This window comes from Microcaecilia unicolor, chromosome 4 (genome assembly GCF_901765095.1).
Source record: "Microcaecilia unicolor chromosome 4, aMicUni1.1, whole genome shotgun sequence".
NCBI lineage: Eukaryota > Metazoa > Chordata > Amphibia > Gymnophiona > Siphonopidae > Microcaecilia > Microcaecilia unicolor.
In genome coordinates this window covers 14,952,700-14,980,298 of record NC_044034.1, presented here as the reverse complement: position 1 = coordinate 14,980,298, position 27,599 = coordinate 14,952,700, and the positions used below count along the sequence as shown (strand labels likewise).

The following is a 27,599-nucleotide window of genomic DNA, read 5'->3' as shown; positions in this document are numbered from 1 at the left end:
CATGTTGTCTTGGATCTTGGTTAAAAAATATCCCATGCCCTTAAAAATTAAAAGGCATAGCTGCAAAGGTTAACTGTTTACATTAGGCATGAATGTTATTCAAAAACACCATCTTGGAAGTCCAGACCAGTTGGCAGCCAACATTGAAATCTTCGGCTTAGTGTGCGGCACCAGCCAAAAAAAGTGAACAATGTTGGATCTTACTGTATTAGGAAAGGAACAGAGTCTAAAACAAGAAATATCATATTGCTTCAGAAGGAATGGATCCTAAGGAGCTTAGCCGAGATTGGGTGGCAGAGCCGGTGGCGGGAGGCGGGGATGGTGCTGGGCAGACTTATACGGTCTGTGCCAGAGCCAGTGGTGGGAGGCGGGGCGGGTGGTGGGAGGCGGGGATAGTGCTGGGCAGACTTATACGGTCTGTGCCCTGAAGAGCACAGGTACAAATCAAAGTAGGGTATACACAAAAAGTAGCACATATGAGTTGTCTTGTTGGGCAGACTGGATGGACCATGCAGGTCTTTTTCTGCCGTCATTTACTATGTTACTATGTAGAAGCCTAAAAAACAAAATGGGTTTGAATAAATAAGGTGGAGGGGAAAAAAGTAATCCCCTACAATTTTTTTGCAGTGTTGTCATCAACCACTTTGAATTTCAAGAAATTTTAAATACTTGTTTAATAGTAAAATGTAAGTATGGTGATTAAATAAAATGTACTTACCTTAAGCTATATTGAAATTAGCAACATTTTAGTGTTACTACCTATCGATTTTTGTGCATTAAAAATGTTTGAGCTAAAACACAGTAAAATAATGTCATTCAAATGATGCCATTAATAATGTGTCAGAATTTTGCAGTCACTGAATGCTCAGTGTCCACCCCATCTTCAACACAGCCCTTCATTCACTTTGGGAAGTTTTTAATAGCCTTATTGATAGGTCTCTGTGGCAGGGTGACCCAGATCATCTGTAGCATGATGTTTGTCTCTGAACACATGGGTTTCGACCGACCACTGCCGTCCTTGCTTTCTGTCACAGAGCCCATTTGATTGACGTCCTGAGAAATTTTCTTCACAGTGCTGAGCTTCCAGTTCTTAACATGATACACAGCCAGTATTGTCTTTTCTCTGAAACCTTGTTTACACAGTGTCTGAATTCTCATTTTGTCCACTACCACCCTGCCCATGATATCTGATCTGAAATGCTTTTAATTATCTGTAAATCATGATATCAAATACAAAGTATTAACATTCAAATTATTGTTTTAAAAGTCTGTCACTTTCACATGATTAATAGTAATCTGGTACCCTGGTTAATTTTTTTTTTTCACATAATGCTAGTTTTACAGAGCAAACATTTTTCAATGCATGAAAATCACTGGGTGGTCAAGCTAAAAAGTTTAACTTCACCGTGTTTAAAGGTAATGTCATTCCACTCAGCACATAAATGTAGATGGTAACAACAAATAAAGCTGTAAAATTTCATGTTGAAATTCCAATAGGTTGTTGAAAAAAGCAAAAAGAAACTGTAAGGTGTTGCTTTTTTGCCTCATCCTGTTTAACGCTGAATGAAGATAAAATAGGTCTATCAGAGACCTGGTGGAATGAGGATAACCAATAGGACACACCTTGAGTATTGTATGTATTTCTGATCATTACATCTTTAAAAAAAATTTAAAAAATAAAAGGCAAAAATGAGAAAAGGTACAGAGAAGGGTGACCAAAATTTTAAAGGGGAAGAGATGGCTGAGACGAAGATATGATGGAAGTCTGCTAAACCCTGAGTGCAGTGGAATGAGTACTACTACTATTTAGCATTTTTATAGCGCAACAAGGCGTACGCAGCGCTGCACAAACATAAAAGAAAGACAGTCCCTGCTCAAAGAGCTTGCAATCTAATAGACAAAAATAAAGAGTAAGTGCAAATCAATTGTTTCCGCATTCAGGAAATACAAAGTGTAGGGTACCCACCATGAAGTTTCATAGTAGTACATTTGAAACAAATAGAAAATATTGTTTTTTCAGTGAACGCATAATTAAGCTTTGGAACTTGCTCCCAGAGTGCATGTAAAGGCAGCTAGCTTAGCCAAGTTTCTAAAGTTTGGACAAGTTCCTGGAGGAAAAGTCAATAGACTGTTAAGGTAGACCCAGGGAGAGCCACTGCTTATTTCTTGACGTAAATACAGTACAGCCTTGATTATCTGACCTTCAGTAATCCGACCATCCAGCATATATGACAGACACCCCGCTGACATCATTGCTGTATTTGTGCTCAAATTGCCTGGCCAGTGTAGCCATAGGGAGAGGCCTGCCCCCCCCCCCCCCCCCCCCCCCCCCCCCCCAAATTTGGATTTGAGCCATCCAAAATCTGCTGGTTTGGCTTGTGGGGATCCCCAAGCCCTGCCAGCAGAAGCCTTTTCTCCCACCTCGCTGTCTGCCCTGCTTCTTCCTCTCCCACGCATATGCTTAGTTAGTGAAATTGAGCATGCTCAAGGAGGGGTTGGGAAGCAGGGGAGGCAGTGCGGCAGCGGCGTACATCGCGGGAGGAAGGCTTCTGTTGGCGGACCTTGTGGACCCCCATCAGCCCAAGTATGTAGGGTTGTGGCAGGGGTGGAGTGCAGCTGGGAGGTGGGGAAAAATGTGCCCCCCCCCCCCCCCCCCACTTTGGGCTCAGCCCCTGCTCCCCCACCTCAAAATTGAGGTCTGGTTACACATATAATATGCCAGAACCGGTGGTGGGAAGCGGGACTGGTGGTTGGGAGGCGGGGATAGTGCTGGGCAGACTTATACGGTCTGTGCCAGAGCCGGTGGTTGGGAGGCGGGGCTGGTGGTTGGGAGGCGGGGATAGTGCTGGACAGACTTGTACGGTCTGTGCCAGAGCCGGTGGTTGGGAGGCGGGGCTGGTGGTTGGGAGGCGGGGATAGTGCTGGACAGACTTGTACGGTCTGTGCCAGAGCCGGGGTTGGGAGGCGGGGCTGGTGGTTGGGAGGTGGGGATGGTGCTGGGCATACTTGTGCGGTCTGTGCCGGAGCCGGTGGTTGGGAGGAGGGGTGGGTGGTTGGGAGGCGGGGATAGTGCTGGGCAGACTTATACGGTCTGTGCCCTGAAGAGCACAGGTACAAATCAAAGTAGGGTATACACAAAAAGCAGCAAATATGAGTTATCTTGTTGGGCAGACTGGATGGACCGTGCAGGTCTTTTTCTGCCGTCATCTACTATGTTACTATGTTACATGTCTTTTAAGGAGTTACATTGTTTTCCGTATTATCTGACTTTTCGATTATCTGACAACAGGTCGGTCCCGTTTAAGTCAGATAATTGAGACTCTACTGTAACAGAATCTTGATACTTTTTGGGATTCTACCAGAAATTTGTGACCTAGATTGGTCACTGTTGGAAATAGGATAGTGGGCTTGGTCTAACCTAGTATTGTCAATTTTTGTGTTCTTATGGTCTGGGGGTTGGCTTCAAAAATGGTTTGTGGTCTCCATCATAAATCATATAATAACAGAATTAAAGGTAAAAATATATACACTTTGGAGAATTGTGGGATAGGAGAGAGACATCAAAATACCTTCATAAGTACATAAGTACATAAGTAGTGCCATACTGGGAAAGACCAAAGGTCCATCTAGCCCAGCATCCTGTCACCGACAGTGGCCAATCCAGGTCTAGGGCACCTGGCACGCTCCCCAAACGTAAAAACATTCCAGACAAGTTATACCTAAAAATGCGGAATTTTTCCAAGTCCATTTAATAGCGGTCTATGGACTTGTCCTTTAGGAATCTATCTAACCCCTTTTTAAACTCCGTCAAGCTAACCGCCCGTACCACATTCTCCGGCAACGAATTCCAGAGTCTAATTACACGTTGGGTGAAGAAAAATTTTCTCCGATTCGTTTTAAATTTACCACACTGTAGCTTCAACTCATGCCCTCTAGTCCTAGTATTTTTGGATAGCGTGAACAGTCGCTTCACATCCACCCAGTCCATTCCACTCATTATTTTATACACTTCTATCATATCTCCCCTCAGCCGTCTCTTCTCCAAGCTGAAAAGCCCTAGCCTTCTCAGCCTCTCTTCGTAGGAAAGTCGTCCCATCCCCACTATCATTTTCGTCGCCCTTCGCTGTACCTTTTCCAATTCTACTATATCTTTTTTGAGATACGGAGACCAGTACTGAACACAAGGTTTAAATTCACAGGAATGAAGTCATTTTAACTGACGCAGGAAGTTCTAGAATGATAGGATGAGGATGAAAGAGGATAGTCTGTGGACAGTCAAAGAAAAGTTGGTGGTGGATGTGTGGAACACATTTCTCCCCTTGATCTTCACATGCCTGCCTGTCCCAGCTGCTGCTGCTGCAAATCACTGCCACAATTTCTGAATTCAAGAAAGCATGGGACAATCACTCAATCTCTGAAAGAAGAGGAAAGCTTAGTAGTCGGTGTGATTAGGCAGACTGGATAAGTTGTAATTTCTGGAAACTGAGCTACTTTGCACTTGTATCACTGCTATGAAGTGGCACCAGAGTTCAAATATTCTCTTTGCTTGATGAATTGTAAGGGGAAGTATCCTATTTGTACTCTCTCTCTCTTTCTTTCTCTGTGATGGTCCCCGCAAGGAACAGAGAAATTCAGAAGTCCTTTGGTTCCTGCTGAGTGGGGTTTTTTTTATCATTTCCTTAATGGAGTTTTTTTTTCCACATCCTTCCCTGCCTATGTGCTGTAAGAAGGGGTGGAGAGAGAGGTAAATGCATTAGTCTGAGTGAGTGAGCCTCTGCTGGAGATAGGGGTCTGGACAGTGTGATTTGTATTCCAGCCCACTGCGTAGAAGGCAGAATATGAGTTCTCAAGCTGACATCTGTCCTCAGAGGGAACAAGACCAGCTCTGTTTGCTAATAAAACTTTTTTCTTACCTTTTTTTTTCTGTTGTTGCAAGGATTAATAACACAATTTTTCTTGCATAGATCATCGCAACAGCAGCTAAATGTGAAATCAATTCCTGTAGCGCATGCTTGACAAGGCAATAACCTAAATGTTAATCTCAAGCACCCAACAAGGATTTGCAGGGCTGCACTGTTAAATGAGGGCCTGGGGCCTCCTTGGCTTTTATTGCACCAAAAACATTGGTGTTTTGAAAAGCTCCTGTGTTACTGTCATAAAAGGAGAGTTTGAATCTGTGACACTGATATGGTAAGAGAAGTTTCTTGTCCTTCTTTCTCTTGTAGCAGGCACTAATTTGGGTAGCTATGATACCCCAATCCACCTGCTGGCTCCCAGCCCTGGCCTCTGCCCCCAACCCCATACGGTATGGGGTTGGGGAGGGAGGCATCAATCCAGGTTGAAGAGACATGCTGAAAAAGAGTACACAGAGATTTACTAGAGATAATATAGGCAACAGAACACAAGATACAGTGGTAACAACCTGGCCGCAGCTTTATTGTACAAGACATAATAAACATTATCAACAGGACATAAGATACCTGAGCCAGCTACAAATTCTTACAGACGAATCATGTCTCCAGCCCACCTTGAGACTAACAAGGTTGACAAACTCTGACATGGTTATTAGGATGCCCCACCTAGCAGCAAGGGAATATATCAACCAAAGCAGCTGACCCAGCAATCCAATGTGGTAATTATCAGGGTTCAGCAACCCCTTTGCACTCATTGGTTGAATGAATGGGGTGGAGTTCTCCCAGCCACACACAATCCCAGCTCATAGCTACATGCAAATCTGTTGAAATGCTAGGTGTGGGGGGAGTAAGGGTAGGAGATCATGTAGGAAATGACAGACTAGATGCATCTGACACTGTCACATTCTCATTTTATTTCTAGGTCTCTAGTAAATTTAATCCCTTGAATTAAGCTTACAAAGCAATACACTGTGCATTACATACATAAAACACATTTCTAAAGCCTGAAAGGATAACCCAAATCACTGTATACCCCAATAATAGGCGAGGGAGTACTTAGAGCTACACCTACAGAGCGATCTAAACAGGTTTGGTTCCTAGATCTCACATTAACCACCCACTTCTTGTAACTTACAGAACAGGTAAAGGAAAAAATAGGGTTTGGATTTTGGTAGGTCTTTTTCTCCTTCTATCCACAGGTACAAAAAGCTCCTACAGTTGACGTATGGCTAAGAAACCGTGTGCCCCCAAAGCTGCTGCTCCCATTACAGCTTCTGCTTCTGTCCAGACTAAATGCTTGATCCAAGGTGAGGGACTGGCTTCATGTGCAAGATGTATGCACATTGAATCTCTCATGAAAGACATACAAGAACAAAGAAAGTTGATGGCAAGACTAAGAAGCATTTGTGACAACCAAAAATCCATCCTGGAAATGCATATTCAGGCATCAGGGATCTCCAGCAAAGAGGAAGGAGATGTGTTGAAAGAGGACAGCTGGATGCAGATCAACAGATCCTGCAAAATCAATCCCTCAACTCCATATTCAATTGAACTGAAGAATCAGTTTGCAGCCCTAGAGGTAGATCTGAAAATCTCAAGAACAGAAGGAAACAAAGCTCAAAAATCTCAAAGCTGTTGGATCAGAAAAGGTTCAAAGAGCGACCAAAATAATAAAGGATATTGAACTCCTCATATGAGAAAAGGCTAAAGAAGTTAGGGCTCTTCAGCTTGGAAAAGAGACAGATGAGGGGAGATATGAGTAAGGTCTACAAAATCCTGAGTAGTGTAGAATGAGTAGAAGTAATAGGCTGGCTAATGTACTAAAATGGCTTTAAACTAAATTCACTGGGGGAAAAAAAGTCCTGAACTCATTAATAACCCTCAGGAATGCAGGAATTCTCTATTTCTGTGGATAACACTCTCATCCTTCCTGTCTCATCAGCTCGTAACCTTGGGGTCATTTTCGACTCCTCCCTCTCCTTCTCTGCACATATTCAACAGACTGCTAAAACCTGTCGTTTCTTTCTCTATAATATCAGCAAAATTTCTGAGCACACTACCAGAACCCTCATCCACGCTCTTATCACCTCTCGCTTAGACTATTGCAACTTGCTTCTCACAGGTCTCTCACTTAGCCATCTCTCTCCTCTTCAATCTGTTCAAAATTCTGCTGCACGACTAATATTCCGCCAGGGTCGTTATGCTTATATTAGCCCTCTCCTCAAGTCACTTCACTGGCTTTCTATCCGTTTCTGCATACAGTTCAAACTCCTCCTATTGATCTATAAGTGCATTCACTCTGCAGCTCCTCAGTACCTCTCCACTCTCATCTCTCCCTACATTCCTCCCCGGGAACTCCGTTCACTGGGTAAATCTCTCTTAGCTGCACCCTTCTCCACCGCTAACTCCAGACTCCGTTCCTTTTATCTTGCTGCACCATATGCCTGGAATAGACTTCCTGAGCCGGTACATCAAGCTCCATCTCTGGCCGTCTTCAAATCTAAGCTAAAAGCCCACCTTTTTGATGCTGCTTTTAACTCCTAACCCTTATTCATTTGTTCAGAACCCTTATTTTATCATCCTCACCTTAATATTCTCTTATCTCTTGTTTGTCCTGTTTGTCTGTCCTAATTAGATTGTAAGCTCTGTCAAGCAGGGACTGTTTCTTCATGTTCAAGTGTACAGAGCTGCATACGTCTAGTAGCGCTATAGAAATGATGATTAGTAGTAGTAGTAGTAGTAAGACATCAAATACCTTTACAGAAATGAAAAAAAGGGTAATATCTGGAGAGCTTTGTATGTCAATGCCTGTAGTATGGGAAATACACTTCTAGATCTAGAGGCTGTAATGGTGGAAGCCAACTCTGATTTAGTGGTGGTGATGGAAATGTGGTTCATGGAGAACCGTGACTGTGTTATGGTTATAGCGGAAACAACCCCCTGCAGTATCCAAGCAGACAGTACAAACAGCAGCAGTGATCCAAGGAAGGTTGAGACGAGACAGCAAAAGTTCACTGAAATGTAACTTTAATGGAAACTAGACCCAACCTGACCAAGTTTCAGATAACCTTCATCAGGGGTCTCACTGATTTCCAAATATATTCACTGGTAAATGCATAATATATACCGCAATTTCTGCTTTGAAGAAGAATCAGTTCAATTGCAGAGAGGCAGGGACAGCAAACCTCTCTGCATTTGAACCAGTTTTTCTTCAGAGCAGGAATTGCATTTACCAGTTTATATTTGGAAATCAGTGTGACCCCTGACGAAGGTTGTCCGAAACTTGGCTAGGTTGGATCTAGTTTCCATTAAAGTTATATTTGAATGAACTTTTGCTGTTTCGTCCTGCCTTGGATCACTGTTGGGATATAGTTATACCTAGCTATAATCCATTCAGAGAGACAGGATAGGAGAATAGAGTGGAGTGGTGGCATATGTTAAGAATATTATTAAAGTGATAGAATTGCAAGACATATGGGGTAAGGAAAGAAGCACTGTGGGTTAATCTGGAAAGAGGGCATGGAAAATGTATATACATTGGTGTGGTATACAGGCCTCCACGGTGAGAAGAAATGGACAGATTTAATTGAAGACATTCACGAGATAACTGTGAAAGAAGTACTACTGATAGGTGAGTTTAACGTGCTGCATGTTGACTGAGGCATTCCTGCATGGTTATCTAGAAACAAAGGGATCTTGGATTTCCTACAGGAAGAACTGTTCCAGCAGTTGGTAATGGAATCCACATGGGATGGATCTAGTCTGGACCTGGTGCTTACAAACAGGGAGAGTGTATCTGATGTTATGGTGGGTGATCATTTGGCATTTTGTGATCACCAAATGGTGTGCTTCAGTATTAAGACACAAGAGGAGAGAGCTTATTGAAGACTGAAGGTTCTAGACTTCAAAAGAGCTAAGTTTGTCAAGATGGAGGAATACCTCAAGGAGGAGTTAGCTGGATGGAACAGCTGAAGAAAGTAGAACAGCTGTGGACAAAACTGAAAGGAGCTATTTTAAAGGAGACAAACCTTTTTCTAGAAAAGTATATAAGTAAGAAGAAAAGAAGGCTGTAGTATCTGAAAAGGAAGGGAAAAAATGCTGGCCTTCTTAAATTACAAGACATTGGAGAAAGAGGAAGACAGGCAAAAATATCCAGAAAAGCTGTCAGGAAAGCAAATATGCTAATGGAAGGAAAAAAGATAGCCTGTACAGTAAAATTGGGAAACAGACATTTTTTAGATATGAATGCAATAATCAAGGTGCGGTTGCACCATGGAACACTGTTCACTTTCCTCCATTGAGAGAAATGAGAACAATGACCATTTAACCCTACCCTCTGTTTTCTGTCCAATAACCAATTCCTAATCCACACCAGAACCTTGCCTCCTATCCCATGATGCCTTAATTTTCTCAGGAGTCTCTCATAAGGAACTTTATCAAAAGCTTTCTGAAAATCTAGATACACTACATCAACCGGCTCGCCTATCCACATGTTTATTCACGCCTTCAAAGAAATGAAGCAAATTGGTGAGGCAAGACTTTGTTTGGCTGAACCCATGCTGAGTCTGTCCCATTAAACCATGTTTGTCTACGTGTTCAGTAATTTTATTCTTTATAATAGTTTCCATTATTTTGCCCGGCACTGACGTCAGGCTTACAAGTCTGTAATTTCCCAGATAACTTGGCGTCACATTGGCCACCCTCCAATCTTCAGGTACTATGTACTATTTTAACGATGGGTTACATGTTACTAACAGCAGATCAGCAATTTCATGCTTGAGTTCTTCGAGCATCCTTGGAGTATGCCATCTGATCCAGGTGATTTAGTTAGTTTTCTAGTACTTTTTCCTGGAAAGGATCCTAAGCTGCTAGATCATATAGGGGAAAAGAGCTTTCACACAATTGTGTTGGTCTGTAGAACAGAAGCTTATCAATTCTTCTTTTGCAACACATAAACACTTGGGCAATTCTGTAAGTGGGCACCTCCATTTAGATGTCGTGAGGTAGAAACGTAATCTAGAATGGATCCTAGGTGCCTTGGTCCTGTTATAGAATACTAGGGTAGCCCAATCTCAACATGCCAAACGTTTAGGTGCCTGGAATTACACCAGTCATAGAGCTAGCGTAAGTGCAGGTACCGAAATGGCAGCAAAGATGTGTGTAAGTGGGAGCCCACCCATGCTGCGCCTCTGTGTACGCCTCCTCCTCCCTTGCAAGTATAAGTTAAGAGGGTATTTGCAGAATGTGTAAGTGTGCACCTGTGCACAGATATTCTACGTATGCAATGTTAGCACCTAGTTTATAGAATTGCGCTTCTGCTTACAGAAGGTATCATCAGTTTGTGACATTTTGGCAGAGGAACAAACACTAAAGATTCAGTTCCTGATCATTTGAGCTAGAAGAGGCAATAAGCACCTAATCAGATCCACTTATGATATATCATCTAGAGCTTTAGCTACAGCAGTCACAGCATGTAGGCTTGTATGGCTGTGTGCCTCATGACCCCACAAGGAGCTTTTTATTAGAGGGAATTAATAAATCAAACTTGATGCTTTTTCTGTATAAGGATCATTTATTTGCTAGGAGAGTCAAAGAAACTGGAGGCACCCTTGAAGCAATTTTTAAATACTATGATAATTGTTTTAAACGCCGGTGGTAAAAATTTCTTGTATATTCAGTGTCACTATCTGGATAGGCAGCGATGGTGAAATATGTGCTTGCTGCGGCCACTATACATATAGCAGAAATATTCGCCCACTAATGATAAGTAACTATTCTTTTAAAATGACCTGCCTAAGCAGTGGCAGTGGCGGGTTAGAGTCCATGAAGGAGTTCTTCGATCGCACATCTCTGTATTAGAGCATAACATTTCCCAAGGTGAAAGTTGCTTATATCTTGCTCTAAGATTCTGTGGATTCTGTCAGAGTGTAAAGGATGCCATTTAACTCATTTTTTGTTTTGTTATCAAAGGGAAGACTGACTGATGGAAAGGGAAAAACCATTGAATGTAAAGACGCCATCTTCATCATGACCTGCAATGCTGCTAGCGATGAGATTGCCCAGCATGCCATACAGCTCAGACAGGAGGCCCAAGAAATGAGCCGCAAGCGGCTTGCAGAGAATCTAGGTAATGTCCTGCTTTGTGTTCCAGGAGAAGCCACATTTTTATTGTTTGACGTTTTCTAGTTTTACATAGGAGTACTTCCATTGTGAATTGCATATTGGCATGATGTCACAAAAGCCAGACTACAGCTCTGAGCAAGCAATACTCAAAAACTAAAAAGTAGGAGGAGACAGGAGGTGCCTACTTGAGTAACCCCGTTCTCATCCAAGACATCTTAAAAGCATTAAGGATGTTGATAGTGAGTAGCCTACCTCGATTACACAAAAAATAGAGCTAGGATTAGAAATAAGGCACATCGTCAGGGTCACACAAGCTATCACAGACCCAGGATTAGAGCTTAAGGCACAGGAAGGTAAAGTGACTTAAATCAAAACACTCTATGACCAGTAGATGGTCCCTAGTTGATGGCCACCACAGCTCCTGTGGGACTGTCCTAATGTAAGGGCATTCATAGTGAGGCTCTTCCAGTCCATTTGGTCCTGAGCAGCTACATTAAAATCATCCATACAGAGGTGGAGTTGTTTTGATTTAGCCTCAATTTGCCTTGTCAAATTGTGGCTATATTAGAGAGTGACACAGAGCCAGAGCTCACAGCGACGGGGACTAACTTTGTCCTCATGTCATTCTCTACATCGAAGGCTATTAATGAATTGGACAGTTGTTTATGGTTGAGTGATGCAGATGACAATGATTTGATATTTCGGAAAAACAAGCAAACATGCTGGCTACAACTGGCAAAATTTGCACAGGGGATCTTGTGCTTTCCTGCTACCAGCACATCTTCTGAGAAGACATTTTCTATTGCAGGATGGACTGTGGAAGACAGGAGAGCTAGACTGACTCCTGAGATTGTTGATGACTTATTCATCCACAGATTAAAAATCTTAACAGTAGGTCATATTTCTTCCCTGCTAGGGCATACAGAGCAGGTTGTATTTTATACCCCTGGACATTTTAACAGGGTGGATTACGGTTCCTTGGGGTAGTAGAAGTCAGATATTGTTGGGGTTGGAAGGGTAGAGGATGGGGGGGGGGGGGGGGGGGGGATGGTTATAGTTGCTTGTTATTATTGTGTTCTATTTGTGATTTATAAACAATTGCACAGAATATTGTTCCTTTTATACTTTAACAAAAAAAAATTTAAATATATAAAATCATAAGTGTTCAAGGCTTCTGCAGATGAGGTCAGGGCCGAGATGGAGACAGGGCCTGCTGGGACCGGGCAAGGACGGGCACTCCCTGTGTCATTCTCTAGCTTATATCCATGACACATGGAGGGGCATAATCGAAAGGGGTGCGCCCAAGTTTTCCTGAGGACGTCCTCGCAGGACGTCCCTGCGAAGGAGCAGGGAAACCCATATTATTGAAACAAGATGGGTGTCCATCTTTTGTTTCGATAATTTATTTATTTATTTATTTATTGCATTTGTACCCCACATTTTCCCACCTCTTTGCAGGCTCAATGTGGCTTACAATACATCATGAATGGTGGAAATATATAAGAAGATAGACATTTGGTATTACAGAAGGATCTTGGGTAACATAATAATGATAGAACCTGATAGTAGTGTGACAAGCAAATATTGTAAGACAGTTCTGGATAATACGGTCGGGGACACCCAAATCATGAAATTTAGGTCAACCTTAGAGATGGGCGTCCCCAATTTTCGGCGATAATGGAAACCGAGGACGCCCATCTCAGAGACGACCAAATCCAAGCCATTTGGTTGTGGGAGGAGCCAGCATCCATAGTGCACTGGTCCCCCTGACATGCCAAAACACCATCCGGGCACCCTAGGGGGCACTGCAGTGGACTTCACAAATTGCTCCCAGGTGCATAGCTCCCTTACCTTGTGTGGCAGGGAGCCCTTACCGCCATCCATTGAGGTGGTGATAAGGGCTCTCGTGCTAACCTGGCAGTAACCAGGCAGAACGCGGCGATGCCCAATTACCACCAGGTTATCACCGTGTAAGCCATTTCCAGGGGTTTTCTTTTTCCCCCGGGAATGGCACACACTTGGGATGGGACTACCGCCGGTGGCTGTGTTGGGCCACTGTTAGTCCCGGAACAGCGAGCGGTAAGCCCGCATTGGGCTTACCGCCATTCTGTAAAAGGGCCCCATAGAGAACAGTGGCTGCTCTTAGTCCACTTGAAAGTATAAAAATGTAGATTAATAGAAATAAAAACAAAAATTATAAGGTGATAAATTTATCGGGCTATATTTTATGGTTGTTATTTATATATATATATTTTGTTGTTGTTGTTTGTTTTTTAATTAAAACTTTATACCACCGTTCCTGTGAATTAATACTCCTCAGGTAACCTTACAAATGATGCCGAGTGCATAGTGTACTGTAGACTGGGTACTGTATTTTGTACTTTTCCTCCAGTGTTAGCATAGGAGGCTCCATGGAAGGGGAGTCATCCCTCTTGGGTGCATGCTGCATGAAGTTTGATTCCCCTCCTAGATCCTGAAAGCTAGTCAAAAATGTATTCATTTTAGTCCAATAAAAAGGTACCACCTATCTTACTTTTTTGTATATTTTTTCTTTATTCTTAATGTGTTGTGTGTTTTTATTTACTTACCTATGTACCTCCTTTCTAAAGAAATTCACCCAATGTGGTGTACATCAAGAACAATCTGGACATAAGCAATAAACAATTTCAGCAGAAAATAATGTTCTTGTTTTTATTTATTGATGTTTATTTCTGTACATTCAGAGCAATCAGACCATGAGTGTGCCACAGTTTACCTCTGATCGTTAACAGTAATGCCAGATTGTTTGGGTCCCCTGTGTCCAGTGAGTCTAGCATGTGGGTCTCCTCTTGAAGTCTTAGAACTGATTTCCTGGGTGTAAGTGGCTGATAAGCCAGTCTGTAATTCTGTTAGAAAGGACAGTGGAAACAAATTGAACCCTGCATCTTAGTGTATATGTTTGAAACCAGGCATTAATAATGAAAATTGTTTTCTCTCTCTCTCTGCTTCTACAAATTTGATATGCAGCTTCATCTCAGAGATGGCTGCATTCATAGTTTGAAATTCCATAATTTAAACATATTAGGATGAACTCACTGTTTGCAGCATTTGCCCACAATATATCTTCTTTTTCAGATGATGTCCAGATAAACGAGCAAATAACCATTTCTAGGCACTTTAAGGAGAATGTTATCCGCCCCATCTTAAAGGTACAACCATCTGTGTTTTTGCTGTTGCTGTTATTTCCTTGAAAACATGTCCCGGGTTAGTCTCTGGTAGCATGTCTGCTTCATGTCTGATGTTCCCTGTGGACTGTTGTTGAAATGAGAGGTTTGTGTAAAACTCATCCATGCGGGCTGGCTCAGAGACAGTACTACATATGCTGCAGATGTAGCACTAACAGCTCCTGGGAAAAGGAAGTCCCCAGGTACTTCAAAACACTGGCATCTAGTGGACGAGCTCAGAATCCACATTACTGCATTCTAGGATGAACTGTGGTCTGTGATCCCAGGCCAGGAACTGTTGCTGCAGTGTCTAGGCTATGTGAATCAGAAGGAATTACGGAAATGGGGGTAAAACAATAATGTGCCATAACTCAAAAGGGAACAGTTTCAATTGAACTATAGAAGCCTATTGCAGCAAGATAAACAGCCAGTCCTAAAAATGCCACCTCCATCCATCCATTTTTATCCATATTTATTTATTATTTACTTATTTGATATACCACAAATTTGATCCTATACAGGTGACTGGTTTACACAAAAATAAAAATTCATGTCAGAGCTGATGCCAGGAGAGATGGGGAAGGGGAGTAGAGCGAAAGGTGAAGGAAGCGGAAGAGAGGGAATAGGGGGAAGGGTAAGGAAGGAAAAAAAAAAGAGAACTAGGAAAAAGACAGAGGTGACTAGTCAATGTTCAAAAGAATCAGAAAAAAAGAGAGGATTTCGAGAGTGCTTTGAACGGCTGAAGAGGCATTGGTGATCTAAGAGCAGGAGGAAACGAATTCCAAAGCTTAGGCCCTAAATAGCTGAAGGTGGAATCATGGGAAATCAAAAGGTGCAGAGCCGAGAGTGAAGAAAGCAGAGAATGGGCAGTATGAAATGAGCAATTTATGCAGGTATACTGGAGCAGAAGGGGAGCTCGACATTTGAAAGTTAACAGAAGCATTTTGAAACAGATATGGACGGAGACAGGGAGCCAGTGCTTGAGGTAGAGAAGGGGAGTGACACGGTCAAAGTGGTGTGTACGATAAATGAGTTTGACAGCAGTCGACTGAATCAATTGAAGGCGTTTGATAGAAGTGAGGGGAAGACCAGAGTATAGAGAACTACAGTAATCAATATGAGAGAAACCATAGCTAGAACAAATGACATCACAAAATAACTATTAAAAACAGTCAGAGTCCCAGAGCACATGTTAAATCATCATTCATTACCCCAAGTAATTGTTCTTGCGATGGTCATTGTAAGCTTGAGTGCCTCGGATCTGTGCAAAAAGTCATGTCTGTCTCAGAAGAGCTACCATAGTACAATGAACAGTTCTCCACACCATCAGGAGGGTGACCTGCATTTGATTTCTGGGCACTGTCCTCATGTCAGGCTCACTCATGTCACCACTCTATGTTAGTGAGAACAGCTCATTTTAGCCTATATAGGGTGGTACTTACACATTGTAATGGTTCCTGTAATGCTGAGCAGTACTAGGATTAGTTGCATTGTAGTAAATGGTATGGGAGGGGCTCTTCAGTACTTGTTATAATTTTGATGACTACTGTTCTCTGCTCTTTGCAGGCTCATTTTCGGAGGGACGAGTTTCTGGGCAGGATCAATGAAATTGTCTATTTTCTCCCTTTTTGCCATTCTGAGCTCATTCAATTGGTCAATAAGGAGCTGAACTTCTGGGCTAAGAAGGTAATTGTGAACCCTTTTTATTAAGGAATAGTCAGGACTTAAGCTGCTTACTAGAGAATTGGCAGGTGCCTTAGTCTAATATCTAGAGACCTAACTGGAAAGCAGACTTGAGAAGCCATTCTGGGGAAATCTAGCATTCAGGTTATAGAGGGATCCCTAGCTTAAGAAAAAGGTGACTAGTGAGACAAAGTCCAAACAGCTGGATATCAGGACCGGCTGAACAGGAAGTCCAAAATGCCCTGGTTCAGGCAAGGTCTAGAACAAACAGGGTACAGGGACCGGCCAGGTATAATAAGAACAGAGGGAAGGAAATGCCATGAGGCTGTGTTGCCATCAAAGAACCTATTCAGGCCTAGAAATTGCAGCCATTGAGAGCTTCACTCTTTCCTGACCTAGTGATGAACCTCAAGGACATCTCTTAACCCTTAGCAAAATGGGACAACTAACTGGAACGTTTCCTGCTGTTCTGTGGTCCAAAGTCTAGTTTCCTGCCTCTTGGCATCCTTACGTAGAGCAGATAGAATGGATAAACTGCTTTAATTCTGTCCACTGCTCTAATGTCCCAGTGAACAAGTCCTTTGACCAGAATGACACCCTTATGGCACCCTTCAATTCTTCATTCATTCATTTAATAAATTTATATTCCACTTGTTATATATCTGGGCATACATAAAATTAATGTCAAAGCAGAAATAATACATTAAAAGTCAATGAAACGTTTTCATTTTCTTCCGAAAAGCTATAAAATCTTGTTCATATTAAGCCCTCTTCCACAAGGACAACAATGGAGGGATGATTTTTTTCCCCTTCAAGCTCATGTTAGGGAAAATCCTGGGTTGCCCCAGATTGCGGAGAGGAGTTCAATGAAAACCAGTAGATGGAAGACATCGTTCCTCAGAACTCTATCAGCTTCCTTAAAAGGAAAAGCAAGATTCTTTTAATGGCTTTATTTTTCAAGTCAATATGGCAAAACAGTTCAGGGGGGCACAAGAGCTCATGCTAATTTAATTTAAAGTCTAAAGAGAATCTACGTGCGTGGAGAACTCAATAGATCCCATGAAACGTAAAATGTAAACAAAAAGGTGGGAATATGAGCCAGGCTATCCAATAACTGGACCTAAAATCAAGTTTAAAATAAGCAATATTTATTAATTTTCAAGCAAATAATAATAAAATAATTCCACATTAAAAATGACTCGACACAACGTTGTGTTTCGGCCAGATGGCCTACATCAGGAGTCTTGTGGCTGATGACAGCGATAAAAATAATAGTAAGATCATCAAGTCACATGATGATGTGTGCTCACATATATAAAAGGTGTGTAGACAAGGATTCAAAAAAGGTCGAGTCCTGCAGTCGACAGAGTCGTGCGCCGCACTTGCAGCCCCGCAATGCCTCTCAGGGGCCCAGGCTGCAGCCGGTATCGCGCTGCCTAGAGGGGAGACGTGACTTGATGATCTTACTATAATTTTTATTGCTGTCATCAGCCACAAGACTCCTGATGTAGGCCGTTTATTATTTGCGTGAAAATGAATAAATATTGTTTATTTTAAACTTGATTTTAGGTCCAGTTATTGGATAGCCGGGCTCATATTCCCACCTTTTTGTTTACAGTTTAATTTAAAGCCAGTGTTTCTCTCCTACATAGTCTGGCCTGCATTTGGATGTAACATTTCTACCAGGATATCAAAGGAAGCACAGTGGGCCAGAAGAAAGTTTGCTTCCTACAGTACCGCCTTGTGGCCCAATATGCTTCCTTTGACATGCTGTGTTGCTGTATTGTTGACCCCCTCTGCTTTGGCAATTTGTATTTCTACCACTACCATTAGATTCTTAACACCCTGAATTGTCTCTGGTTAATACACTAAACCTTCACAGTATGATTCTTGAGTACCAGAGGCTTGTACGATTTTGTTTTAAAAGTCCTTTTGTGCTGAGTCGGTTCCTGCTGGCAGATATATTTCCATTGGTGGAGAGCAAGGGTGGCCCTGCCCCTGCAGCATGATAGGACAGCTGTCCTTAGGTCTTCTGCATATTGCAAGTGAATTCAGAATCCTTGCAGCAAAACGTTCTCTGCATCTGAATGCTACAGAGAGAACACAATTTTAAAAGCTGTTGAGGGTAAAACAGTAGTTTACCCACAGAAATATATAAAATTACTGGCCCTATGTGCTGATAAACTTGCATGTGTTTGTACCTGCCCGTGTTTGTTAACCTGCAGTTTAAACGGTATTTAACACCCTGGACAAGCCTTCTGCCATGCACCCTACTCCGCCCCTTGTCCAGCAGCTCTTCTCCTCCTCCTCCCCACCTTGTCTAGCATCTCCCCTTCCCCCTTTCCACTACTGCTACCACCCTTCTTCTGTTCTCCGTTCCCAGTCAGCAGATATCAGCATGGGGCTTGTTGAAGATGTTGGGTCACATGGCCTCAACAGTGCTTGTCTCAGAATGAGACATGATCAGTGGCCACTCAAATCCTGAGACGTCATCTGTCACAAGCCCCTTCAGGGCTCCCCTGACCTAGTGCATGATCCAATGTGGTAAAAGGCAACCCCTTCCAAATTCTATGATTCCAAATAGTACTCATGACAGTGTGTCCAAACTGGTGCCATGTAAATGAACTCTGCACTCAGATTATGGTATCTGTAGGAGAAGCTTAAGATAAATTTCCTGGAACTTGATAGTGATCTAAAATGCTTTAAAGGCTTTGCCAACAAGATCATTCAAACTGACGACAAGTTACGATTCATTACATCAATGATCGGGAAGCAACAAGATCTGACCACCTATCTTGGGAAACTCAAGATATTGAACATGCAGGATGACCCTTAGGGCCATTTATCTGAGAGGGAAGGACAGTGCTCTGGCAGACATACTGAGTCATGTACTTTTACACAAATGGTCCATTAGAACAGGAAGGTTCCTCAGCTCTGTTGCAGAATAGAGGGATACAGCAAGCTAGCCTTGGACTCCTTCCTCCTGGATTGGGGACAGGGTCTTATTTATGCCTATCCTCCAGTACCCCTAATAGCGAAGGCTCTGTCCTGAAACTGAGTTGGGATCAGGGAACTATGATTCTTACAACTGCTTTTTGGCCGAGACAACATAAGAACATAAGGGTAGCCATACTGGGTCAGACCAGTGGTCCATGTAGCCCAGTATCCTGTTTCCAAACGGTGGCCAAGATAGGTCACAAGTACCTGGCAGAAACCCAATTAACAGCAGCATTCCATGCCACCAATCCTGGGGCAAGCAGTTTCTTTCCCATTTCTGTCTCATTAGCAGACTATGGACTTTTCCTCCATGTAAGAGAAGGTAGTGGCATGCATCAGCTTGTATTTAAGTCCTTTGCAGCTGGGGTAGTGCAGGTTGAGAAATTTGCGGGATGATCTTGTGGCATTTCTGGAAGGTAGGTCCACGAGGTTTAGCATGTAGATTGGGGCGTCTGCATGAATGATTTTATGTACAATCGTGCAGATCTTGAATGCAATGCGTTCCTTAAGTGGGAGCCAGTGGAGTTTCTCTCTTAGGGGTTTTGCGCTTTCATATTTAGTTTTTCCAAATATGAGTCTGGCGGCCGTATTCTGGGCAGTTTGGAGTTTTTTGATTGTCTGTTCTTTGCACCCGGCGTACAGTGCATTGCAGTAGTCCAGATGACTTATTACCATTGACTGTACCAGGGTACGGAAGATGTATCTCGGGAAGAAAGGTTAAAGTTCTTCCAGGTTTTTTGTTTCTTGTGATCCTAATAAACCTAATAAATGGGGCAAGGGGGTTCTTCGTATATAACAGGGGAATGCAGCCACACTTTACCTCTCTCCCCTCCTTTCCTTAACTATGACAGACTGATGGAGGGGAGGGACCATTTGCTAGTGCAAGAATTATGTCTCAAAGGTTTCCCTGAGCTACAGGAAGACACCGCACACCTGGAGCTGTCAGGATGAGGTCACCTGCATGGCTGCATTTTGTTTTTGTTTTTGGAGAAACCCCATTACAGAAAAGCAACTTCACTTTATTGCCCAAATCAAAGATGGCTGCTACATACCCTGGAGTCAGTGGTTATATTCTGGATTTTAGTTTATCTGTAGTCTGATCTCAGATTGGTAGAAGCTAAAAGATTAAATATATTTTCTTTTATCAATTCTGCTCAGTCTCATAGGTGACATGATTGTCTTTTCTTCTCACTCTGTAGGCCAAGCAGAGACACAACATCACGTTGATGTGGGATCGGGAGGTGATGGATGTATTAGCAGATGGCTACAATTTGCACTATGGAGCCCGCTCCATAAAACATGAGGTATAGTACAAGTCCATTACCTCACTAACAGAAATTACAGTGTCTAGAAGCTAACCACTGTCTGTCTTCCCCCACCCCACAGTAACTATTTTAATGGTTTTCCACCCAAAGAAGTTTTTTGGGTTAAGCATATCATTGTATGCATCGCTCTGCTTAAACCGGTGTGCTTACAGAAGTCCACTTGACTGGTCCTCAGAGGACCTTGTGCTGCCATACAAAGAATAAAAGTAGAGCCAAGCTTAAAGGCTTAGTGGTAGCTCCGTGGGCCACTATGTTGGAGAACTGACCCAAATTCTGCTACCTAGCCGAATTTGCCAAAGTTCTTGTGCACGTTCAATAAATACGTTCCTAACCTGCAGCGAGGAGGTGGTTCAGCAGTCCCTCACCACTGTGTAAGAACTGGGGGCCGTACCACACTGCTGGATAATGGATGGGCTCACATCCAAGTGTCTACAAACGATATAGCAGCTCTTGTGTAGGCCGATTCCAAATGAGTGGAAAATACAAAGGAGCAGGAGGAAACTATGAGGGCAAAAATGAAGGGCTATATCTTTCTCCAAGGACAGCCAGAACAGTGGTATCCTTACATCTGAGTGACGTCAACCCGAGCCTGGTGCGGAACGCTACCCAACAATCTAAGAGGCTTGGTGGAGTTGGAGGCCTCAACCACCATTCAACAGTAGCATATAGGAGTGACTGGTGATGGATGCGAGCCATGTGCAGATGGTCATTGTAGGCCTGTGTCTGACTATCCCCTTCCCCCCCCCCCCCAAAAAAAAAAAACAAATCACCTAAGCCCAAGTCCGTCTCAGCACTCAGTAATCTCTTCCCATGTTCTTTATCTTCTGCATTTCCCACCTCCAGGGTGCAGCTCAGGAGGAGGAGGTTGCTAGTGCCAGTTAAGAACTGCTGCTTCTTGTTGTACTGGTTCCCAGTATTTCTTCCTGAGTTTGAACTCCGCATGCTCTGTAGTACTATAAAGTACCATGTGGTTAAACACCTCATTGAACCATACCGGAGGAGTGAGCATCAACATATGGTGCAAGAAATAGTTACCAGTGTGAAGACACTGACTGCAGAAGGAACAGAGCCCATGGTAGAACAGGACATGTGAAAAGAACACACCCACTTGTACACAGGTCTGGCCATGTTCACATCTATTAGTCAGATTCAAGGTGCACATGTACCAAGCACAACACACCAAAAGAGGGGGACAAAACAACCCTATATATAAAACCAGACCAGAAGAAAGAGTAGGGACAGACAGTTGGTCTTCCAATAAAACCCCAAAAGAGGCTTGCAGATGTAGATAATAATCTTTATTCAAAGCACCATCTGTGGAAAGATTCAGTATTCATTGGAGTAACAAAAGACTCAACACGGAGCTGTGTTTTGGCATTAGAATGCCTGCATCAAGAGTCCTACAATCTTATTGAATCCTTTTCAGCCAGTAGATGGTATAGACAAACCAAGAAAAAACAGCGATAGTCACAGCAGCTAACTGCCATATAGACATGTATTCATCTAATTGTAGAAACCTTTAGGCGTGTGATTTATCTACATCTGCAAGCCTCCTTTTGGGTTTTATTGGAAGACCAGTTGTCCGTCCCTACTCTGTCTTCTGATCTGTACATGTACCAAGCTCCAGGAGAAACCTAGGAAATGACAGCAGATAAAATCATATGGCCTATCCAGTCTTCCCATTCCTACAAACTATTATCCTTTCTTCTCAATCCTCCATCTTTGCATAATGCTTTCTTGAATTCAGATAGTCCTCATCTCCATCATTTCCCTAAAGAATTAGCCTATCTCCTTTCATCTTCATCCTATACCCTCTTGTTCCAGAGCTTCTTTTCTGTTGAAAGACTCACCTCCTGTGCACAGAGGTATTTAAATGTCTCTCATTATATCTCCTCTCTCCCACCTTTCTTCCAAAGTATACATATAGAGATCTTTGTCCCCATACGCTTTATGATGGAAGACCACTGAGCATTTTAGCAGCCATCCTCTGTGCCAACTCCATCACATTTATCTTTTTGAAGGTGCGGTCTCCAGAATTGTACATAGTACTCTAAATAAGGTCTCATTGTCACCTCCTTTTTCCTGTTTGCCCTTTCTTCTCCCTTTGCATCCAAACATTCTTCTGGCTTTTGCCGTTGCCTTTTCTACCTGTTTGGCCACCTTAAGATCATCAGATATAATTACCCCTAAGTCCCCGCTCTTTCTTACACAAAAGAACTTAACTGTTGTTCTGTACAACCCCCTGGGGGTTTTGCAGCCCAAATGGATAAACCTACATTCTTCAAGCCATCCTGAGCGTTTACTGTATTTCAGATTTTGCAGTTTCATCTGCAAAGAAGCAGACCTTATTAGAGAGCCCTTCTGCAATGCTTATAAAACTGGGAACCAGACCAAAAAACATTCCATGTGGCACACCACTGCTAACACCCTTTTCTTTAGAACAGACTTCATTTACCACTATAGTTTGTCATTTCCACTGAACCAGTTTCTGAGCCAGTACCAAGCGTGTTCAGCTTATTTATAAGTCGCTTGTATGGACTTATAAAGGCTTTGCTGAAATCTAAGTGCACCACGTCTAGTGCTGTTCCTTAATCCAACTCTCAGGTCATCCAATCAAAGAAATTAGATTCATCTGACGAGATCTGCCTCTAGGCCTCGTACTTAACTGAGTCATCTTTACAACTGATGGCTGACCAAAAGTTAAATTTTATTTATTTATTTCCAAAGACTTGATATTCGCTATTCACAAAAAAGTAGCAAGGCGGTATACAAAACGAGACTCAGAGAAATTCAACTTAAAACTAAATAGGAAAGAAGGAGGGGAAAAAGGAAAATATTATAGCCGTGGGTAGTGAATACCTGTTGAAAAAGCCAGGTTTTCAAATGATTCAGTTCTAAGTTCTAGCGGGTAATGTATTCGAGTTTTGAGGCTGCATATGAAAATGTGTGTCTGGTAGTGTCTAGTCGTATAACAGAGGGTGGAGGGAGACACAATAGTGACCACTGAGAAGAGCGGAGAAGGCATGTGATGTATGATATGCTTCTGTTAAATCGGAAATGTAATCAGGAGCAGAAGATTGTAGACCTTTGTATGCTAAGGTTAATAGTTTAATTTGAATACGTGCAGAAACAGGTAGACAATGTTCGATTTTAAGGGGGAGTGTCACGTGATTAAACCTGTGTGAATTAAGTAGAATTTTAACTGCAAATTTAACTGAACAAGTTGAATCTTCTTTTCCCTTTGTCTCCATCCCCCTCCACCTCCCTCTTGATAATAATGCTTCTTAGCACTGATACTCTGTACTACTCCCATCACACCACCAGCCAACCCCTTACATCTTCTCCCTCTCACTTCATCTCACCTTTTGGTTTTGTGCTTCTCAGAGAAATCGCCCTGGGTATGGGGGTGGGGGGGGGGGGGGAGCCTCCAAAACTGGTCCACACAGGGCCCTACAAATTCTAAGGCCAACCCTACATACTACCTCAGATTCTGCAATCCATTGGATTCCAAAAAACACATTTTCCTCGGTTTCAGAAGTATTTCCATTAATTTGCTCACCACAGAGGTCAAACTAACTGCCTTGTAGTTTCGTACTTCACCTTTTCTTTTGCTTTTGTGGAGCAGGACCACATCCACCCTTCACCAGTCCTCTGGGACCACTCCCAGTTCTGAAACCTTTGTAAAGTGAGACACTATAAGAACATAAGAGTAGCCATACTGGGTCAGACCAATGGTCCATCTAGCCCAGTATCCTGTTTTCCAAACAGTGGCCAATCCAGGTCACAAGTACCTGACAGAAACCCAAATAGTAGCAATATTCCATGCTACCAATCACAGGGCAAGCAGTGGCTTCCCTCATGTCTATCTCAGTAACAGACTATAGACTTTTTCTCCAGAAACTTGTCCAAACACACTAACTGCTTTTACCACATCCTCTGGCAACGAGTTCCAGAGCTTAACTAATTTTTGAGTGAAAAGTGTTTCCTCCTATTTGTTTTAAAAGTATTTCTATGTAGTTTCATTGAGTGTCCCCTGGTCTTTGTACTTTTTGAAAGAGTGAAAAATCGATTCACTTCTACACGTTCTACACTACTCAGGATTGTATAGACTTCAATCATATTCCCTCTCAGCCGTCTGTTTTCCAAGCCAAAGAGCCTTAATCTCTTTAGTCTTTCCTCATATGAGCCATTTCTCTCAGTGGAGGAGGGTGAATAGTCAAGGTATTTAATGTTTTACTGCCTTGAGAGTAATCTGAGGAGAAGGAGGTGAGTACTATTTGGAGTCCCTGCCTCTGAACAAGAGTGCTCACTGCAGTCTCAGGATTACCTTTCAGAGGGACTTGAAATGGAGGGAAGCTTTGGTAGCTGTCCATGCAGACTTGTTGCGTCTCTTGTAGTGTTACAGCTCTAGTTAAGGACTTCAACTGAGCTGGAGTTCAAAGGACAAAGAAACTGGTAGGTTAAAATAATCCTGACATGTTTGTCGCAAAGGACTTGATGTGCCTGTGTTTGCAGTGCAGTGTTTTCTCCTTTCACTGCATCAAGAGAAGAAACCAATGAAGAAGAAACAGAGGGAAAGAAATGTCATCATTTTATTGGAATGTGGTGGTGGTGGTGGTGGGGACATTATACTCTCACTGTGTAGATTATACACTCTGGCTTAATAGTCCTTCAGTTCCTGCCTTACTCTACTAATATATGAGTGGAGCATCTGTCCCCTGTAGCACTTCTCTGCAAATGTTTAAGTTCTAAGCAGTGCCTTGTGTCTTCCTCAGGTGGAGCGCCGGGTTGTGAATCAGTTAGCTGCGGCCTACGAGCAGAACCTCCTGCCCTGGGGGTGCACCCTGCGCATTGCTGTGGATGATTCTGACAAAACTCTCCTTAAGACCAAAGACAGTCTCCCTCTGGGGCTGGAATCAAAGAAAGCCCCAACACTGCGACTGGAAATTGTGGACAAAGACAGTAAAGGCAGGAAACTGGACATCCAGGCCCCCCTACGGCCTGAGAACCTGACCTATTTATTCTAAATACAAGAACAATCAGCAGAACCTTATCCATCCAAAGGGTAGAATATTCCATGTGTCACATTGTGTTCAACAAAGAAAGGATTATGAGGGCAGACTGTCAGAAGAGCTACAGAAAGACACAAACGAGAGAGAGAGAGAGAAACAGCAAAGCTGGCCTTGATTTCTGAGGCCATAATTTGATTTCACAATAAAATATTCTTCCATTCCCTCCTATTCATATGGTTTGGTGTCAGAATTGTAATACGTCCGTCTTTCTTCTATGTTTTAGGAGTCACCTGGAGCATGTCTCCTGTAAACCACTTACTAACTTCCCTGTGCTACCTGAGCAAGAAATTTAACATGTGAGGAATTATATTGTAATGGAAAAAAATAACTCTAGAAATGAAAGCCTTCTGTGTCGGAAAGATAGCTGAAATAAGACACTTTCATTTGCAGCAAGAATGTTCTTAAATTTGTATGAGAATTTTTTTCTTCAAAGATCAGAAGTAGATCATATGGCCACACGTGGTACCAAGTGGAATGTAATGACCAGTTTTCTGGTAAAGTGTAAAGGGGGCAATTTTGAATAGCCTGTATTGTTTACAGTGTACAGAGGCACGTTTAATCCACATACACTGCACATCATTTTCAGTACGGCATTGTTTCCTTTTCAAAATTTGTTTGCTAAAGTTAATCATGTATTTTGCACCTTTTATTTGTGTGTGTGGGCAAACGAGCAAGAGTAAAATAGTATATGTACATTTGAGAACTGAATGTATGCTTGCTATTTTTCTCCTCCGAACTGAATACACGCCCACAAACACTTTTTTAAAAATCCTGTTTGAAGTGTGAAAGCCAGTACAAGCTTTGACAGCAAATTGTCTTCAATGCTTCTGCAGCCCCCACGGCTGCTGTCGCTTTCCATTTTCCACCAGTTCCCGCTGGCTCTGTAACTTAACCTTAATGTTCATGTAAATTTTCCTCTTCAGCTTGATCAGAAACTATTATTTTGGACCAGCCCAGTGGTCTGAGGGAACAGGTTCCTAGGAGGTGCAGATGGTTTCTGGTTCAGTCCCAGAGCTGGATCTTCTGAAATTCCAGGTCTGCTGGACTTGGAATGCTGTAGAAATAAAGTTCACAACTTTCTCCTCTCAGGAGACTACGGTCATCATTAAGAGCAACCTTGGTGTAGGTTTCTGGAAGGTGTCCTAGTACTTGGCTGCTGCCTCACAATTATTGGTGCATTGAGCAGATTAGGGACACTGCTCTAGGAGGCAGACTACGTAGGTACAGATGCCATCTCTAATCTTTAGGTGATGGATCTTTTGTATGTATACCAGTGGCATAGCAAGGGCGGGGCGGTGGAGGCGGTCCGCCCCGGGTGTCAACGGGAGGGGGGGTGCATCCGTCCAACCCCCCCCGGCGCAGCGCCTTCCCCCCCCCCCCCCCCGACACGGTCCCCACCTGCCTACGAGCTCCATCCATCTGCAGCGCTGCTGTAAAGAAGAAATCGCTTCGTCGGCCCTTCCCTCACTCACTGGGTCCCACCCTCTGATGTAACTTCCTATTTCCTCAAGGGCGGGACACAGTGAGTGAGGGAAGGGCCGACGAAGCGATTTCTTCCTTACAGCAGCGCTGCAGATGGATGGAGCTCGTAAGCAGGTGGGGACCGTGTCGGGGTGGCGCTGTGCTGGTGGGTGGGGGGGTGTCCACGCCGGTGGGGGGGTGTCGTGTTGGTCTGCACCCGGGGGGGGGGTGCAGCGGCATTCCACCCCGGGTGGCAGCCGCCCCCGCTACACCACTGATGTATACTCTCTAATACCCCTAGCAACAAAAACCTTTGTAAAGCTCAGGGAATAGGTTACCCTGAAAAGCCAAAACACAGTAACTGTTGAGAATGTAAAAAAGAGAAAAGTCCACAAAAAAAAACCTGATTTCTTTGAATAAATCCCCATGGTGTAATTCTTGCCAAATTTGAGATTGAAGGGGGGCAGACTCAAGAAAAATGTCAGGAAGTATTTTTTCACGGAGAGAGTGGTGGATAATTGGATTGCCCTCCCGCGGGAGGTGGTGGAGGTGAAAACGGTAACGGAATTCAAAAATGTGTGGGATAAACATAAAGGAATCCTGTTCAGAAGGAATGGATCCTAAGGAGCTTAGCGGAGATTGGGTGGCAGAGCCGGTGGTGGGAGGCGGGGCTAGTGGTTGGGCAGACTTCTACGGTCTGTGCCCTGAAAATGACAGATACAAATCAAGGTAAGGTATACACAAAAAGTAGCACATATGAGTTTATCTTGTTGGGCAGACTGGATGGACCGTGCAGGTCTTTTTCTGCCATCATCTACTATG

The 27,599-nt window shown here is 43.1% G+C and overlaps 1 protein-coding gene and 1 long non-coding RNA gene across 2 annotated transcripts in view; both read left to right on the top strand.

Annotated features, from left to right (window-relative positions):
• The window catches only part of CLPB (ClpB homolog, mitochondrial AAA ATPase chaperonin), a 266,010-nt gene extending 240,526 nt beyond the window's left edge, over positions 1–25,484 (top strand). Inside the window, exons 12-16 of the mRNA XM_030199980.1 lie at positions 10,884–11,040; positions 14,151–14,224; positions 15,806–15,925; positions 20,119–20,223; positions 25,020–25,484. Coding sequence (XP_030055840.1) covers positions 10,884–11,040; positions 14,151–14,224; positions 15,806–15,925; positions 20,119–20,223; positions 25,020–25,271 — 708 coding nt within the window. The 3' untranslated portion in view covers positions 25,272–25,484. The remainder of the gene's footprint in view (positions 1–10,883; positions 11,041–14,150; positions 14,225–15,805; positions 15,926–20,118; positions 20,224–25,019) is intronic.
• On the top strand, positions 6,024–8,749 carry LOC115468340. The gene is made up of 3 exons (XR_003941850.1): positions 6,024–6,055; positions 7,704–7,709; positions 8,675–8,749. It is a non-coding gene; the product is annotated as an uncharacterized LOC115468340 (long non-coding RNA).
• Positions 25,485–27,599: the final 2,115 nt, after the last annotated feature.